The sequence below is a fragment of the Argentina silus genome (assembly GCF_951799395.1).
Source record: "Argentina silus genome assembly, chromosome: 4".
Classification (NCBI taxonomy): Eukaryota; Metazoa; Chordata; class Actinopteri; order Argentiniformes; family Argentinidae; genus Argentina; species Argentina silus.
The window spans coordinates 1642339-1660308 of NC_139658.1; the positions used below are offsets into that span (position 1 = coordinate 1642339).

Here is a 17970-nt window from a genome sequence, read left to right on the forward strand (position 1 = left end):
AATTCAAACTGAAATAAAATAAAATGTTTCTAGGTCAGTTACTACATCATAGGAATCAGTAGCTTATCTACAAGAGGAACATTTGAGGCACTGTGACCCTGCACATGAGAGAGTACTGCACATTAGAAACCCTAGCAGGACACTGAAGCAGCTCAGGTGTTTGGTGTCAGTGAGCAGCTGAATTATATGTTCTAGCTGTACTAAAGTCAACCTGAAAAGTGAAAAGGCTATTGAAAAAAAAAAAAAAATAGCAGGCTTTAAACTGTCTGGATTTGCACATTTATTTTCAAGACAGAGACTTAGGAAATGGGTATTAAAACATCCCTTTTCTCCATTACTTAACAAAAGTGTTCACAACAATTTGTGTGCATTGAGAACAGTGTACATTGAAGTGTGAAAAAAACCTTTACCCAATGAAATAGCCAAAACATCTGAGTATAAATTGGATTAACACAAAATGTATCTGCTCACTCAGACTGATCACAACATGAGTGATCCTGGAAAACCTTTGGTGAGCCACCATGTAATAATATCACTGTAGTCCAGAGGTAAACGAGTAAAAGTTCAGGTTGATTATCCCCAAAAAAGGCCTGATGATCTTTACTGTGGTTGTAGCTTTCTCCTGTTAAGTCTTGGAGATGCTTAAAATGTTTGTGCTTCTACTCGCAGGTCAAGGAATTGCACTTGTCACAGCACTCTACATGTTTCCGTACCAGGAAGTCACAGGTGGACGCCCGCTCACAGATTAGTGGTGCCTGGATGATTGGTGGCTCCTTAATGTGGACCCCCTGGCATACCCTGTACCTCTCCAGATCCAGGAGCAGGGTCACCACATGGGTCACACAGTTCAGGCGGGGTGGGTGAAGTTCATATAGCGGGTGAGTGAGGAGCACTGGCTGTCCCTGCACAGTGATCTGATAGTAAAAGCCTGGGTCAATATGCAGGATTGTGTCCGTCATGGCGGACAGCTTGGAGCACTGCACCAGCTGTAGCCGCGGGCCCTCCACCATGATAGCAAACCAGAGGATGGGGAGAGCTGAAGTCCTCAGGTTCTCTAACAGCTGCATCAGTCCTTGGTCCTGGTCCATCCCAGTGGTGCTCGCCGTGCTGTCAGCCAGACTGAAGATCTGAGTGATCTAAACAGAATCGCATAAAGGGAAGAATTCTTGTTGAGCTCAAGTCCATTTGAACTAGGGTCATGTATTGAGACCCCGTTCCTTATCGGCACACAAGTGTGAACTTTCAAATACCCATTTTCGCTTCTACTACACGACAGCTGCAGAGCTCAAAATAGCGGAAAAGCTGGAGAAATGTTTTAGCAGTATGTGCGAGTAAGTGCGAGAAGTGTTATAAAAACGCACCCTATGGATAACAGCATATATACAGGAATTTTCATTGAGACAGGAGTCAGGATTTTACATCATAGCAGGATTGGGAACTGGATAGGAAAATAGGCTACTATCCAGGACAGGAGAAGATATAATTTCCCCATCCAAGCCATCATCTCTGAATGGCTGCATAGCTATGGTGTGACAGAGAAAGGTAGGCCTATGCAATGCATTGTGCAAAAGGTCTATCAAATGTGACTGTCTGAAGATTCACAATGACAGATTAAAGAGGCACAAATTATTTTATATAGGCCTAAGGGGTTTTCCCTGTATCTTCGGTGGTATTGGTAATGTATTGAAGTGAGCTATGTATTTCAGAGTCAAATGATGTGCAATATTGTGTTTAGGTCTAATTTGATAATACAGTGCACACCATAAGTATTGGAAAGAGGAAGCATTTGGTCTTCTTTTAGCTCTATACGGATTTGAAATCAAACAATTAATATGGGGTCAAAGGAGAGATTCTTAGCTTTAATTCAATGGGGTTTCTTTCAGATTGGGTCCACTATTTACAAAGTATAGTTTTTTTTTTTTTTTTTTAAACATACTCCCCCTATTTCAGGGCTCCAAAAGTATTGGAAAATTGAACACTGGTCATTTAGGCAATTGACTAGTTAATATTATGAATAATAATGGTTCAAAGGCCCAGCAATGCAACAGGGTATGAGTTACTCATTTACCATAGGTGTGACCTCCTCCTCCACCTCCGGCTTTCTAGAGTGCATGTCTACTTCCTGGTCCACGACTAGTCTTGCTCCATCCCCTCCACTCAGTCTGCAGTCTGTCAATCTCACAAGAGAGTCAGCCTTTCTGAACACAGTGTCTGACTGCTGAGCAATGAGAAAGAAAAATACACCATTACTCCAAATGTTCAAAGGTAAATACAGCAGAGTAGTACACAGGCAACATGTCAAACAATTACTAGTACCAACCTCCTACATTGTGCTTTTATTCTACAATGAAACATTACAAGGTTGAGGAATCTTGAGGCATAGAGAATGCTGTGAGAGAGAGGTGTGACTCACTGCTGGAGAAATTGAATGGTTGCTGGTATTGGGGATGCTCTCAGGAAGCCCGTTCCTCTGGAATGGTTCCACACTTTCTCTTGTCGCCTGGAAAATGGGCAGGGGGGAGAGGGGCGGGGCGGGGCAAGTGGTTTAGGAAAAGTGGATCTCTCTAAGACTGATAGATAAAAAAGGGAGAGAAAAAATAGCATATCTTGTTGAAATAATAGTTCGAATCTAACCTGGACTCTCGGTTGGTGGTTTCCAAAGTGCATCTCATGATAGGGTTTGCTACTGCTGGTCTGTTGAGAGCCCCAGAGTCCCTACAACAATAACAAACATCAGAAAGGGAGAGGAAATCCAAATCACCTAACATTGAGATGGGACCACAATGCTAGCTAGCTCAACTTGTGAGCATTTCACTTTCCCTGCTCTGCAATTCCCTGTCATATTGGGCAACTCACTGTTCCCATGGAACGCTCATCCTCTTCCTCCTCTTCCTCATCATCAGTGAACTCCATGTCAATCGGCACTGCTTTACTTTTCCTTGGGGTTGTTTTGCGACTGTATGTATACTGAGGTTTTTGCCTGCCATCCTGCACCCCCCCCTCTTGGGTCCCAAACTCAGTCTGACCCAACTGAAAGGGCAACAAGTGTCTCTGTCAAACACATACATACACATAAGAGCGCCGTTGGAAACTTTGTTAAGAGGCTGTTCATGTAATTATTACATATGTGGGTATTTATGAATTGAAAAACACCATGAACATATTATCAATATGAATGCATACAAGGACATTCTAAAATTACTCCTAAAAATCACATCAAATGCTTGTACAATCATATCAACAATGGTGCTTTTTCAACCCTCACCATGGCTTGTCTCCGACACTGACGTAGACGACACTTCTGTCTCTTCTTATTGCTGCCTCCAAACTTTGGCTTGTCTATGCAGAAATCACAAGTGCCACAGTCCTTCCTACAGAGACAGGCATCACACTTCCCACAGGAACGCCGTTTACGTTTCTTAGCCCAGGCCTGAAAGACACAATGAACAGAGACAATGTGAAATAATGAGGAAGGTGCAAAAGAATACAATCTTTTTCAAAAAACGATAACAACCTCTGTGTGTCCTGTGTATGCACTCACTACAATGTAAGTCACTTTGGATAAAAGTGTCATCTAAATGGCATATATTATTAACCGACAATAATTAGATGACACCTATTTCTGTATATCAAGGATACAGATCTGGAGAGGCTCATTGACCCAGGCTGTGACCGATTTAAGCAAGAAATCACCCTTTGAGGAGCAGATAGTGCAGAATTTGAAGGGCCAGCAGGGGGCACCTTGGCCTTGCTCCACATTGGATGCAAGACAAAATCAGTTTGATTTGGGGGAGGGTCTGGTTTTCTAGAAAATGCATGCCAAGACTCACCTCATATTCATCATCATCACCATCAAAATCTAAGTCAAAATCATCATCTTCATCTTCACCATCCACACACATTGAGAAGTCCTCAGTGTCACTGTTTTGATGACTGGAGTTCTGATGGAAGAATGAGAGTGATATAGTTTACCTGTCCTGGCCTCTCCTTGAGTATGTATTCATTTAGCTTCATTGTTTGCATGTATTTAATTAATATTTTAGAAGTTGTATAATGATCAAAGAATGGCTCCATCAGGGAAGATAGATACCATAATAACTTTATCATTTGACAAAAACAAAAGCTCCTAATAGTAGGTAAGAATTGGAGCTGAAGTTGAAGGTTGGGTAATATTACCTGTGATTCCACACGTTCATTCTGTAACAAAATAAGAAAAATACAAGTGATTGGTAATGCTGGCAATGTTCATGTCTGGACTTAGCCTACAGTATACATGGAAATATTCAGCAGTGAGAGACAAACCACAGTTACTGGAGTGTTAGTCTGTTTACCTGAAAATTCATCATGGGCTCAAACACTTGGGGAACATCGGGTTTGTGCTGAAATACATTAAAAAAAAAATGTTTAATACATACTGAACAATCTTTTTCTCTCTCTCCTGCTCTTTTCTACTAGTGTGTACCTTGCGGATGGGGCATAAACATTTGCGTTTCCGGCAGCGGACAGGTTTTCGAGAGTCAGGGTTCAGCATCCCATTTCTGCAGCTGGCACACATCCCACAATCCTCTGTGGTGAGGCAAGCCATACACTGACCACAGGGAAGCCACTACGGCAGTAAAAAAATAAATAAAAATAAATAAATAAAATAAAAAAAATAAAAAATCAGACCACAATTAACAGTATTCCCCTCCACTCAAGTCCACCATTATTAAATAATCATGAACTCGTCAATGGACACAGGGGACTTGAGGAGCATGAGCATTTCTAATACAGAACAATTATAGCAGGAGACGTCAGTCAGGTGATGTCCATTTACCTTTCTGAAGGTAATTTTTCGATTATCCACTGGACTCTTGGCTAAAGGTATGAAAGATAGGTAACACATTTTAAATGGTCATTTCATACACAGTAAAAAGAGGCACCTCAACATAATCATGTTTTTACTTTTAATTGAAAAGACACTAGCTATTATCATTTAGTTCCTTTTGATAGGTAATTGCACATAGATTTGTGACCTTCTAAGATTGACCAAAAGTTTACATACCCCTGCATTTAGGACAACAGGATTTCTTTCTTTGTCTTTCAGACTCCGAGCCTGTATATGAAATACCACACTCGGAACATATGCTGAAACAGAGTAAGTAAGATAAATTCAATAATGATACATCGACATGCATCATCCGCTCAACACAAACAACTCTAAAAAGGTAGAATCACATCATGTGCCCTTAAAGGTTATGTCTGAGAAACACACCAGAGGAAACAGTGATTGCATACAATGATAAAGGTGATTACATACTGTAGGAATATGGGAGTTGACTAACCAAATGCAGGTCTCTGAACTAGCCTTCCCATTGATGGAGGACGGTGGCCTTGATGTAGGGCTCCATGGCAGTTTAGTTGCATTGTGCCTCAAGCCATCTGCATCATGGTGGCTGTGAGCGACAGGGGTTGGACTAGCCGGTAAGAGGTGGGGGTCACTGCCTGGTTTGCCCATGGAGCTGGGACTCAGAGGGGACAAGCTCCTGTGGTTGGGTTTGAGAATCTGGCCTGGGGTAATTCTGTGGTGGGAGTCAGGACTGTCTGCCCGGTCCCCTTTGTCAATCCAGCTGGACTCAGAAGAAAAGCCACCATCCACCGAGGGAGAATGTTCCCTTATCACTTTCTAAGATTGATTGGGGAAGAAGTGGGAGGTTGTTAGAAAATAAAGTACATTTTCTAAGTGGCGAAAAGATATAATAGTCCTGTGAGCTTTTTTTATTACCTTCCTTCTCCCACGTAGGGGTTTGTGTTGGCCATCTACAAACACCCCTGATTTGTACTCAAACATTGACATGTCAAGAGTTCCTCCCAGGTTTTTGGAAAGTTCAACTCTACTTCTCACACGCTCCCCCGTCGGACTACAAAGGACAAAGGTTGGAGGAAAATTTGTGCCATTCAGATTGAGATGATATGATGATATCAGTTGTCAGAAATCTGCACTAACCATTGGTCTAAAAATATCAGATAACGTATGCCACCAGTTTTTACCTCATGTAATAAACGTCTTTCTGGCCGACACTGGAACCCGAACGACGAACGACTGCTTTGCGCATCCACCCCTCTCCAAGTACTGGCCATTCCTCCCATCCCTCTTCAGGCTTTGTTTTTTTCCTACGTGACAAACTAAAACTGACATGAGATAAATACTGAATCATTAGGAAAGCATAGCGGAACAACAGAATTACAAATAAGATATGACAGACATCAAAAGACTATCTACTAAGAGTAACCATTTGCTACAGAATGACCAGTATACAGTATGGTTAGAAGTCACATCATTGATATTTGGTACTATGAACATGGCCAACAATAAACAATACCAACATACTGGATATTAGCCCTCTTCTTGAAGTTCTTCTCACTGCCTGCCACGCTCCCACTCTTTTCACTCTCCCCTGCAAGACTCTCCTCTTCTGCCTCCCGTCGGCCATTAATGCGTCTCTCCCCAATAGAGAAGTCCCAGCTATGTGCGTCATTTTCATCATCATCATCATCATCATCTTCTAGAGGCTCAAACCAGTCCACAGGAGGCTCCTCAGTAGCTCCTCCTGGGTCCATCCTGGTCTCCCCACGACCATATTTCACAGGAGTGGCTTCATCCTGAGTATTTACAGGGCTGTCTGAGGGAGCCAGAGCCTCCAGTGGAGATACCACCTCAGAGATCCTCTCCACACCATTGCCCCTGATAGCAGTCCTCTCCACTGGAAGTGCATCAACTGAAGGTTTGTTCACGTCTCCATCTATCTCCATTTCATCCTCCTGTGGCCCTATGCCCGATGTTGGGATTTCCAGCAGTCCTTCATTCATATTTGGGCCTCTTCACATTCATGAAGCCATAAGGCTCAATGATATTTTGGATATTCACACTCTTCCAAGTTCAAAATTACATTGCCTTAGCATTGGCTATAACAATAAGGAGCACTCACAACATCCAGTAGGGCACAATGGTAATACAGGCAAAAGTCACATGTTGTCACATGTAGATTTCACAGTTATTTCAGCAGGACTTCGATACTTCTGGTTTTCCCATTCATATAGTAGAACCTAGTAATGAGAGAAAATGTATGTTAGGGACAACCTATAGAACATATCTCTCTATGAGAAATACTGTAGCTATTAGCTAGTGATTCACATGATTGTCTAACACAGCTAATGCAATTCATCCATATATCTTCATCATCAATCAATGTACTAAATCGAGTGATATTGATATGACTTGAATCATGACTGACAGCCTGGATAGTATAAGCCAGATAGCATCCTCCTCTATGCAAGTCCTATGGACAGCAAGAAAAGTCATAGTTTAATATCAAGACTCTGCCCTTACTTTTTCTATTATTTTCATGGGGAAATAATAGAAAGGCAAGAGCAAGATCATGGTCCTTCTGCTCGCTTGCTCTCTTGGACCAGGACGGACTCACTCAACCATAAAAACTCACTCTCTCCCCTGAGCCAATTAGAATCCCCCAAAAAACAAAAAGAGTCTCACACTATCATGATGTCTCAATGAATCACACCAGTATGAGCCCATATGGAGCGATAAAATCATGTCATATCTTCTCGCAAATAATCTTTCTTTATGTCTATTGTCTGTGTTCTCGCCATAATTGAACTGGTCCAAATTCTTGTTTTTCAATCAAACAATTAACATGAAGTTAAAGTACAGATTGTCAGATTTTATTGGAGGGTATTTGTATTGCTTTCACCATTTATAAGAAAGAACATTATTTATACATAGTACCCCTATTTCACGTTTAGTATTTGGTTGCATATACTTTGCATGCAATAACTGTCTGCGATCCATTAAGCATTATACATCATTTGGATCGTTTATTTAACGTGTTGACTTGAAATGTAGGTTTTGAGACGGGGAAGCATTCCATACATAACTGGTTATTGAGCGATTTTCATTGGTTGAAACATATGCTAGAATCACTGTAGCTAAAAGAAGCGGCGCTAGCTCTCAAAACAAGAAGCATAACCCTCGCTCTCGTCCGCAAATCATGCAGACTTAAGTCATAAATGAAAACAACGCACAGTTTAAGAAACTTCAAACTGATGTAATTGTGCTACTCTGTAAGTACAGAACTGTATCACCAACACATGTCTATAGCTAGCTAACTAGCTACACGAGAGGGATATGTCTACACTAATAACACCTGTCATCTAACGACTACACTACAGTAAGACATTTGCAGAAGTACGTTATTGGGCCACTTTCGCACGTCTTGACTTGACAAAGCTTGTTAGCTTACGTTAGCTAGTGGCTAACCACCTCTGTTTAGTTTGTTTCACGATCATGGTAAACATATCAGGCAAGCTAGCTAACTAGTTGTACATCTCGTATCAAATAGTCTAGCCTGCGTTGCTGTCAATGTATAGCGTACTGCTAATAGCAGACGCAGAATAGCCATTACTAAATAGCATTAACTTAATAGCTAGCTAGCATTAGAAGCGACCTAACCGACGCGTCAGCTACCATTCAACAAGACAACGTATTACCGCTTGCTTTGAGTTACATATAGCTGTGATGCACTTAAACAACAACAATGCTCTTAAAACAGCATAATACAGTCCATTTTAGCTAGCTATATTCACTGACCGTTGCTTAGTTTCGCCACTTAGGTTTTCGCATAGTAACCGGAAACTACGGTAGCCCGAAGAACACACACAAGCGACCATAACAACTGTTTTTTTTTTTCTTCACCATCACCTGCTGGTTCATGCCTTCTCAATTGTTAGAAACTCAATTCCTCGTGTCCTTTCCTCCGTCTTCAATTCTCTTCCTACTTAAAGCGCATTGGAGGAGACGATCGAGGTTCCTCCACTCAGATCTTCTCCAATGCTTTTTGAGAAGGCCACTGGAGGACGGGGGAGAGGACAGGAGGAATCAAGTTTCTAACAATTGAGACTGCTGTCCTTGAGTTGTGCCTTGACAGCTTCCTTCCTCATACTTTCTCCAGTAGCCTCAACATCATTATTATGTCATGCTTATGTGCATGCATGGGTCCATCCTATTTGGTTCAGACCACTGATCTAAATTTAAGTAATAGGTTCAGATGACACAAACACATAGCAGAAAGGGGCAGAAGGTGACATCAAAAGCACAGGGGTATACTTATAATTATCATTCAAATAAATACAAGGCACTCAAAGTCCTGTGTTGTGTACAAGTGTCATTTATTTTGGGCAATCATGATGAAGAACAGCAGAGAAACAGTACAGCAATAGTTGTTGTCATACTGGACACAAAGAAAAATATATATCCATTTAACATTCACACACACATTTCAGTTCACCACAACGGTCTTAAAAATCCTCAAAACCAATATCCAAAGTCTGTTCTATAGAAAATAATGAAAAGGAAATATATTCTATTCTATATCCTGTTATAAATCTCTTGACATAAATGCGGGAAAAAGTCCCTCAGTAGATGCAGGTGCAGCTGGCTATCTGTCCTTGTTGCTTCGGAGGTCAGTCGTGAGGGGATCATGTTGGATGGTTTGATGCAGCATGAGAGCGAGCAGACCAGCCCTGTTGGTCATAGCAGTCCTGACATTGCGCTCCTGTTCAAAGAGCTCATCCAGCTTGTACCACTGTCCAGAAAGACATTGCAGGAGAAAAGCAGGGAGTGAAAAAAATGGCACACTTGTCCTGTACCCAAGTCCTTGTTCACAGGAGCATAGTACAATACATACAAATTAATTAGATTGAACTCTCTGATCCATGATCAATTACATTTATTTAAGTCAAATAAGTAAAGAACAGGACTTTGGTGCTTCCTGAATAAACACAAATTCCAATGTAATTGATGTGAACCCTGGTTAAAGGGACACTTCACAGATTTTTACCTCAAAATCGTTGTCCAGATCATTACAAACGTGTGGGCATGTGAAAACAGCTTCCACGTGCGTTGTCAATCAAAAAATAGGTATCGCTAGTTTGATTTTACCCTGAGTGACATATTTGGTGGGAATCACATGGTTCTGAAAACTACAAAGAGCTTTAGGGAGGAGTGAGCTTACAGTTCCCGAAGTAGCTACTGCCTGGTTTGTTTACATCCATAAGCACCGCGGTAGCATCTATCACTTGTGTTTACTAATGTGCATCTTAGCTTAGACCCCCCATCTGTGGCTGGCTGGGAGCCGCAAAGCACTATGGGCGTTGTAGGATTTCATAATTCTGACATATTACACTTGGTCCGAGTAAGATTAAGGCTATTTTCTTGCTTGTTTGCACACATTGTTTTATATTTCCTGGCTATTAAGACAACAAAGACCACTTATAGCTGTTGAGTCGTCGTGACAATCTGTGAAATGTTCCTTTAAGTGGCCCAAATAAGAGACTGATCTGTTGCATTCTACTGACCACTCTGACACGCTCCAGGTCCACTTCAGCTCTTCTGAGCTTCTCCCAGTTGTAGTGCTTGTTACACTTGCGCTTAGAAACCCTGCAGTACTCTCCTGTCGGCTCAAACACATTACGGACCAGAGGACAGCCACACACCTCATCCCCTGTAACCTAGACACGAATCAGAAGAACAAGAAACACAAGTCAATATATCTTAAACTCCAAGGAGATAAAAAGATGCACATATTTTATTTTTGTGTGCATCATGACAGACTGCAACAAAGTACTATATTTTGACTTTTTAAATCATCCCTAACCTTTGGGTCCCTGGAATGCTCTGGGCACAAGACTTGAAGTCTCTTGCAGTAGGTCTTGCTCTGCGGATTGTACACATCACAAAAGAGTCTTGTCGCTCTGAGAACACAAAAAGGAAACAGAACACCTTGGTAAGACCATAATGAAACAACAATAAGAGGGCAAAAGTCATCCAGTTCAGTCAATACAGAGAAGAGATCTCTTACCCTTCGATCCTTGTGGGGTACATGGAACCGAAAGATGTCTGGCTCTCATACTGTAAAAGAAAATAAGAGAGAGAAGGACAAAGTTATCAGCTTATAATGAGTACATTAGGAGAATAATTTGGGGGGAGAACATGGAACTTGTCGCCGAGGGCGAGTCTAGTATGGCCTTTCCCCGGCCTTAACACCATTCCCAACGTTACCCAGTTAAGCACAGCAGGATTGGCCCGAGGTTTGAGACCAACCTTGGTGAATCACCACGACACGGCGAGAAAGAGAAAAAGCTTAGCAGCTGGCGGCCCAACCTGACGAGGGACACCGCGGCTGCGGATGTTCCTGAAACACATCTTTGATCTATCCTTCAAATAAGGTGCAACTGCATAACTGCTTATGAATGATAAGTTGATTAAAATAGGTGTAAACTGCATTACTGCTTATAAATGATAAGTTGGTTCGAATATGTGTAACTGAATAACTAAATAAGAGGAATTAGAATGCAAGTGTATGACCCTGGGTCAACATATCTGCTTGGGCCTCATTGTGATGACAGCTTACTAACACGGAAGGTACTAAGAATATAGAAATATAGAACTGTTTGATTGTGTAATCTTACTCAGGGATGATTACTGAAGTATGCTACCATATGTACTAATGTTAATTTTGATGATACATAGTTATCACGGCATAAGAAGGGTTAATAGTGTAAGACCTGCGGGATGAAGTGGGTCAGGTTGCGGAGGTCCACAACAAAAAGTGCCCTTGTATCTATGATCAAGCAGGAGCGTGAGAAGAAGGGTTTAGCAGACGTAACAAAAAGTATCCTTGAGTCCATGGTTAAGCATGAGTGTGATAAGTATGTCTAGTAGACATAACAACAGGTGCCCTTATGCCCATGATTAAGCATGGGTGCGAACTCAGGGTGATGTACTAGTTGCTAGATCGAATTCTATGCCTGACTAAGTGAGTATAAAGGTTATGTATGATTATATGTCTTGTGACCCTGAGAGTTGAGGGACAGAGACACTTCCTAAAAAGAACTTCCCTAAAAACATGAATAAAACACACACTATGTGTAACAAATATTTAGGGACAAACACACAAAGCACCTGCACTCTGGTGTTAGACGAATAAGAGAGGGTGGGGGTAACGAGAAGCGAGAATATAAAAAGAGCTCCCCGGAGCAGTACAACGGTCATTCCCCGCTGCGGAGCGTAACACCTGAAGGACCGGAGCAGGACTGAGTGTGTTGAGGACTACCCCGGAGTGGAAACTGGAGCTTCCATACTCTAGCACCCGAGCAGATTCTCCTTGTCCGGAGCTCACACTCTGATTGAATTCTGACTGACGGCCTCGCCACTCAAGCACAACGGAGGACCTTGGCGGACCTTTCTTTGTACAACAACGGCCATGGCGGATAGAGGAACCGGCTATGCTCGACGGAGTGAAACTGGGACTTCTCTAAATTTCACAGGCAGAGTAGGGACAGACTGATCGTTTTTTAATACTACCATTTTACAATATAATCACTCTGCCTGTAACGCTGCAATGCTTTAAGCCATCATTAAAGAATTTAACCTGCATTTAAAGGAACAGTTTTCTCAATTATAATTCTTAATCTTAATTTACAGCAAGCAAACATATCTAAAGAAAGAGAGGTCTGGGTATAAACCATACACAAACTGTCATAGCCAAAATCAGAGAAGCGAAACAGGAAGTCTCTTGCCTTGACTGCATTACAGAAACAGCTACAGGCTACAAACCTATATAGCTGAGGCTTAGGAGTTGCTATTCAAACTTCAGAAGCATTGCTGATGTTCCAGGGAAACTTCAATAAGCTGGGGAAGACAAAGTATCTTTCAGCATCTACAAATTTACCTTAGCATAACATCTCTCCATATGTCTCAGTGCCACCTTTGGGTTGATGGGGTGACTGCAGGACACACAAAAAATCTGCAGGTCTGTGTCCTCATTATCCCCTTCATTCACCTGTGACAGAAGAAAGGAAAAAGAGTCAAGACAAAGTCTTAGCATTAAAAATAAAAATTAAATTAAAAATGTAAAATAAAATAAAATAAAATAAAATAATAATCCCATAGTTTGTGCCTCACCTCCTCATCCTGCTGGACCATCTGCTGCTTGGCCTTGGCGATGATGCCCTCCAGCTCATGGAAGCGTCTCTCCATGTCTGTGAGGCGCAGACGGGCATTCTGCTGATCCCGCCGGATACGCTCCAGCTGCTTCTTGCCCTGCTCCTCAGCGATGCAGGGACTCTGCTGCCACTGCTGGATACGCTGAGGGAGGATCTCATAGATCCGGCTTGACAGACAGACAGATCAAGCAATCAAGATGATAATCAGTATTTCGTAGAGCCAAATTGTACAAATTGTTGTCTTATGTTATAGACATATCCTCAGATAGCCAAGTTAATGAAAGCAGCCAACGACGAAGAAATTCTAATAATTGAAATCAAGTAAATTGTACATTGCCACTAAAACAGCTAAAAACTGAAGTCATAGTTAAGATTAATGATGTTTTGTCTTTCTTGGACATTTAATACCATGTTCTCGCATCTTAATCTTACTTGGCAGCCAGCTTCATGCCACAGTCCTCAGAGCAGTATTTTGAGTTGGGTCGTGCTGCCTCCACACAGCTGGGCCCGAGGCACTGTTGCAGGCCTCCAGTATCCCGTGCATCACCTCGATCACTGTGTCTGACTTTGTCCTTGTGTTTCTGCTTCTGTTTGTGCCGCCGTGACTCTTTCTGACGGGCAGACACAAAACAAGAGATCCCATTTCAGACATGTTACCATTTGGAATCAATTTAATTGCAATTATATACGTATTGTTGGAATAATAGTATGCCCATAATGCCTCCCAAAAATAAGACCTGATGGTTTCCAAACATGATGTAGACTGAAAGTGTAATATGTGAGAATGAAAAGGTTGACTTACTTTCTTATCAAACTTCTTTTCCCGTCTCTTCACATGCTTCACCTTCACAGCTTTCTTCCGCATGACAGGACTGAAGGGGGGCCCATCGTCCTCATCACTGAGCCATGGCTGGGTGCAGAGAGACAGACAGAATGAGACAGGTGGATACATTTGAAATACTTGAACAGTCTCATGAATAAATGCAGTGGGTTGACAGTGCGTTTCAGAAATGGGTGTCAAATCGTTTTTTTCCCTACTCAAATACCATGTTGCTGTCATCATATCCTGCTGCCTTGTACTGCTGGTAGAGTTCTGCCTCGCTATCGTAGTCATCTGAATATCGCCTTCGCCTGTGGTGTGAATTCTCCCGCCTTTCACGCAAGGAATTCTCCTCATCCTTCACACGTAGCATTTTCTGAACAAAGGAAAAAGGGGACAAAATGTCATATTTTGCAAGTATACACTAGGTCTTTGTTGCAACACACTTGAGAACATGGAATAGTCCCAACACCTCTGAATTTCTTCAGTCAAGTGAGATATGAAAGGTGGTCATGAGCAAACTCACCCTGGCTCGGACCTCACACTGCCTAAATCTGCACTTCTGTCTTATTTTGTTGGGACCCCCAAATTTTTTCATATCCTTGCAAAAGTCACATTGAGTACAGTCCACAGTCCTCCTGCAAGGCTCACACTCCCCACACATGCGAATAGAGCGCTTGACCTGAATCAAAGGAAAAAGAGACAAAGATATCACTGCCAATGCAGTTGTAGTTCAAAGAGAGAAAACAATTGGAGAGAAAGACCACAGACATGCCCATAATGCCTCCCAAAAATAAGACCTCACAACTGTAAAGATTTTAGATGGAATGTTAAGATGGAAAACAAACCTTTGATCCACGGCGCCTTTCGGTCTTGTAATCTGGGGTGCTGCACTGTTTTTCTACTCTTTCAGGCTCAACTTCCTTTTCACGGCTCTTCTTAGGACGGTACTTTATCTCCAATGAGGAGTTCTTGTCTAAACAACGGCAATAACAAGTCTCAGGGATGTGACAAGTGTTCACCATGAAAGTAGAAAATCACACTGCATTCACAAAAAGATGCTATCATATTCTAATGGTGAGGATCACAGCTAGGGTTAGGAAAACAAAGCCATTCGACCCTCACCTCGGCATTTCAAGCAGTACCACTCCCTGATTGCCTTAGCCATCTTCTCCGTGACATTGATGCAGTGACCATGGAACCACTCGTTGCAGTTGTCACAGCCACTGAGCAAAATACAGATATGTTGTGAGCCTTATGACACCTTAATCAAAATGTTGATAATCACATGTTATGACTTGGCTAGCAAACTCACATCATGAAGCAGTTGATGTCCGGTTTTCGGCAAATGCAGTACAATGGTGCGTTTTCCCCCTCCATGCTGCTGTCAAGCCCCGGTACAGGGTCGAAGTCAGACACCTCACTGTCCTGTGGAAGATCAAAATAGATAGCTAAGTCAGATACATAGGTAGCAAGCTTGCAAAGCACTTTGATAACATACATACGCAACCATCCATATCATACTCAAACGTTGATGGACGAGGTTTCAAATGACAGTGACAACAAATTACAGAATCGTTGTTTATATACAAACAATTTCCGGCTCAACATTCCAACAACTACTAGCTAGCTATAGCAACTTTACAGCACTCGATTGGCTAAGTTAAGTTAGCCAGCAAGCTAAGTTAAGTTAGCCAGCAAGCTAACGTTTACGCACAATTAATGTAACAGATAGAAAACTAACGTTACATTGTGAGGGTATTAGCTAATTTAGGAATTTCACCTACTAAATGTATCTGTGGTTAGCAAGCAAAGAGCTGACGCTACTCGTTAGCTATCTGACTGACGAGGGAGAGCTAATGTTGTTAACTTACAAATATCCAATTGTTACTAGCAAGCTACAAGACACAAACAAAGCTGGATAAGTAACCGTCTGTAAATAAAGCATTACCATTTGTGATCTCGTTGTAATCCTCGATCAAACTTCAACAAATGTAAACAACTGCAACTAGCTGGGTTACTAGGCCTGAGTCGAAATAACATTGACATAAATCGGGGGCACTCGGTTCGACTCGATTGAACTCGGTAAATAGCTGACCAATCAACATCTATTGTCTGTCTGGGATGTATTCAAAATGCAATGTGGGTTCTTTACGAGTTGCATTTAATATAGAAACGTGATTTCTCGGTGTATTATTTAACAGATGATCCACAAAAAAAATGACTCTCTCGCTCGCTCTCTCTCACACACACACACACACACACACACACACACACACACACACACACACACACACACACACACACACACACACACACACACACACACACACACACACACACACACACACACACACACACACACACACACACACAGTCGGGATATTTGCAGGATATTTGAAGAATTCTCCTACATTACTGGCAAAGCATCTAAAGTAAGTACATTTCATTGACAAATTATCCTGTTTTTTATGGCATGCAAATGAGTCTCGATAAGATGGCCGAGCTGTATCAAAACAAATGAAAGAAATATGTGTTTACAGAGAACAAATTAATTCATTTCTGTAGAGATACAATGCCACACTAATGGATTGTTGCTGAATGAAATGTGCATTCTATTATTAAGCAATCTATGAAGCATTAAAGTGCTGCAAGTATTCCTAACTTTAAAAAAATAACAATCAGTGGCGGTCATAGAGTTATTATATATACTTATATATATTATATATACTTTTAATAGCTTTTACAAGCAGTTTCTCATGACAGGACCGAAAAAATCCCATTGATGTCCTTATAAGGCGCAGTCTCAAATTCATGGAGATGTCCGAATTCAAATTCTCATCCCGACTTGTGTCCAGATTTTAAATGTGTTTCCAAAATGGAGATTGATAATAGATTAACAGTCATGCTATTTGATGTAACATCTCTGCATTTTCTACCAGGTCTCACTGCTCATGTAAATGTATTTGAAACTGCTGCCTGCTACTACTGTATATTTGTATGCTAGATCTGCCCAGCAAGTGTGTATGAGCCAACGTATTTCATCTTCAAATATCTCTGACAATTAAATTTAACGTAAAATGAAAACATATCTTTCTCCCACACTCATTAACCTTGTAATGTATTTGAAAAATATCATATTATTGTTTTATTTTACTCTCCACAGGTCACATTTTTCAATTGATTAAGTGACTCAAGAGGATGATGACTCCAGTAAATTGATGTCATGGATTTGAAACTAAAATGTGTTGATATGGATCAAGACAGGTCTAACTCACTCAAAGATGACCTGAGCTCACAAAATGCACCAGATGGATCCGCGGTGGACCAAACACGTAGGCAAAATGTTGAACAACACTATGGCCTTTTATTCCTGGAGAATGTGGGCTTGAAAACAAAAATAATGTATTTATTCATGTAGTAGATCATCTTCTGCAAGACCTGTCTAATGCTGTGAATTTAATTACTGACCTATGTTTTATGTCTTGTTCCCTCCCCTCAGGGAGCCGAGATCATGTATTATAATTGGTGGTTTCTTCTCTCAATCAAAGCTTTAACAGGGGATACCACTTTGTTGGACAGGATGCCCAAAGAGGACAATGAATTATCTTTCACTGATGTCTCTGCAAACAAGAGCTCTTGCCTGATAATACATCATGCATTACCAAATGTGACATTAGGTAACACTTCTCAATTTCTATGAATATAGAGCCATCTTTATTAGAAAGCAAGAGGAATGAGCAATAGTTCAATGCACTAGCTAAAGGAGTTAGTAGTAAAGGAAAAGTAGCTCATGTATTATCAGTCCCAAAATGTGTTTGTTAAAAAAACCAAACTGTATGATGCACCACTTAGACATCAGTGTGAAATTAAAGAGCATATTTCTTAATCTCATGTACCATCAGGTTTGTCTAATTCAGGAACTCCTATTGACGAGAAGTTTGAATTTCATCATCAGAATAACCTTATGACCTTGCAAAGGAGTGAGATAAATGGGACATTATCTATCTGCAATCCATGGTCTGTGGAAAAAGAGCAGCCACAGTCCCTTCCCATAAAGTCCCCCACATCAAAAGGGCATCTCCCACGGT

General features: G+C 41.4%; 2 protein-coding genes across 7 annotated transcripts; both read right to left on the minus strand.

The window, feature by feature from the left end:
• Nucleotides 1-267: 267 nt before the first annotated feature.
• Nucleotides 268-8843, minus strand: mbd1b (methyl-CpG binding domain protein 1b). Of its 6 annotated transcripts, none has more exons than XM_083668052.1 (17): nt 8645-8843; nt 6371-7086; nt 6031-6171; nt 5765-5900; nt 5325-5665; nt 5045-5127; nt 4817-4857; nt 4463-4606; nt 4332-4379; nt 4177-4197; nt 3831-3941; nt 3266-3430; nt 2857-3051; nt 2635-2715; nt 2414-2500; nt 2069-2215; nt 268-1136 (listed from the first exon to the last, which is right to left on the minus strand). In XM_083668052.1, exons 2-17 carry the CDS (start codon nt 6847-6849, stop codon nt 660-662), a joined length of 2697 nt encoding a protein of 898 aa, XP_083524178.1. In that variant the 5' UTR covers nt 6850-7086; nt 8645-8843; the 3' UTR covers nt 268-659. The 6 variants fall into 6 exon arrangements, with proteins under 6 accessions (XP_083524178.1, XP_083524180.1, XP_083524179.1 ...); XM_083668054.1 differs by having other exon boundaries at nt 2069-2218; nt 6031-6153; nt 8645-8842; XM_083668053.1 differs by having other exon boundaries at nt 2069-2218; nt 6031-6165; nt 8645-8842.
• A 360-nt stretch (nt 8844-9203) lies between these two features.
• On the minus strand, nt 9204-15958 carry cxxc1b (CXXC finger protein 1b). The gene is made up of 14 exons (XM_083667891.1): nt 15831-15958; nt 15195-15307; nt 15005-15105; nt 14728-14855; nt 14406-14561; nt 14106-14255; nt 13862-13969; nt 13492-13670; nt 13019-13226; nt 12786-12896; nt 10914-10963; nt 10710-10806; nt 10411-10563; nt 9204-9638 (listed from the first exon to the last, which is right to left on the minus strand). The coding sequence occupies exons 1-14, from the start codon at nt 15831-15833 to the stop codon at nt 9492-9494; spliced, it is 1704 nt and encodes a 567-aa protein (XP_083524017.1). The 5' UTR covers nt 15834-15958; the 3' UTR covers nt 9204-9491.
• Between the last annotated feature and the right edge of the window lie 2012 nt (nt 15959-17970).

Coding starts and splice junctions, on each gene's coding strand:
- cxxc1b (XM_083667891.1), bottom strand. Junction 10,564..10,709: donor AGCATTCCAGGGACCCAAAG/GTTAGGGATGAT, acceptor ATTCGTGTCTAG/GTTACAGGGGATGAGGTGTG. Junction 9,639..10,410: donor ACCTGGAGCGTGTCAGAGTG/GTCAGTAGAATG, acceptor CTTTCTGGACAG/TGGTACAAGCTGGATGAGCT.
- mbd1b (XM_083668051.1), bottom strand. CDS start 6,849: ATGAATGAAGGACTGCTGGAAATCCCAACATCGGGCATAGGGCCACAG. Junction 5,901..6,030: donor AAAGACGTTTATTACATGAG/GTAAAAACTGGT, acceptor TGTCCTTTGTAG/TCCGACGGGGGAGCGTGTGA. Junction 5,128..5,324: donor AGTTCAGAGACCTGCATTTG/GTTAGTCAACTC, acceptor ACTCTGTTTCAG/CATATGTTCCGAGTGTGGTA.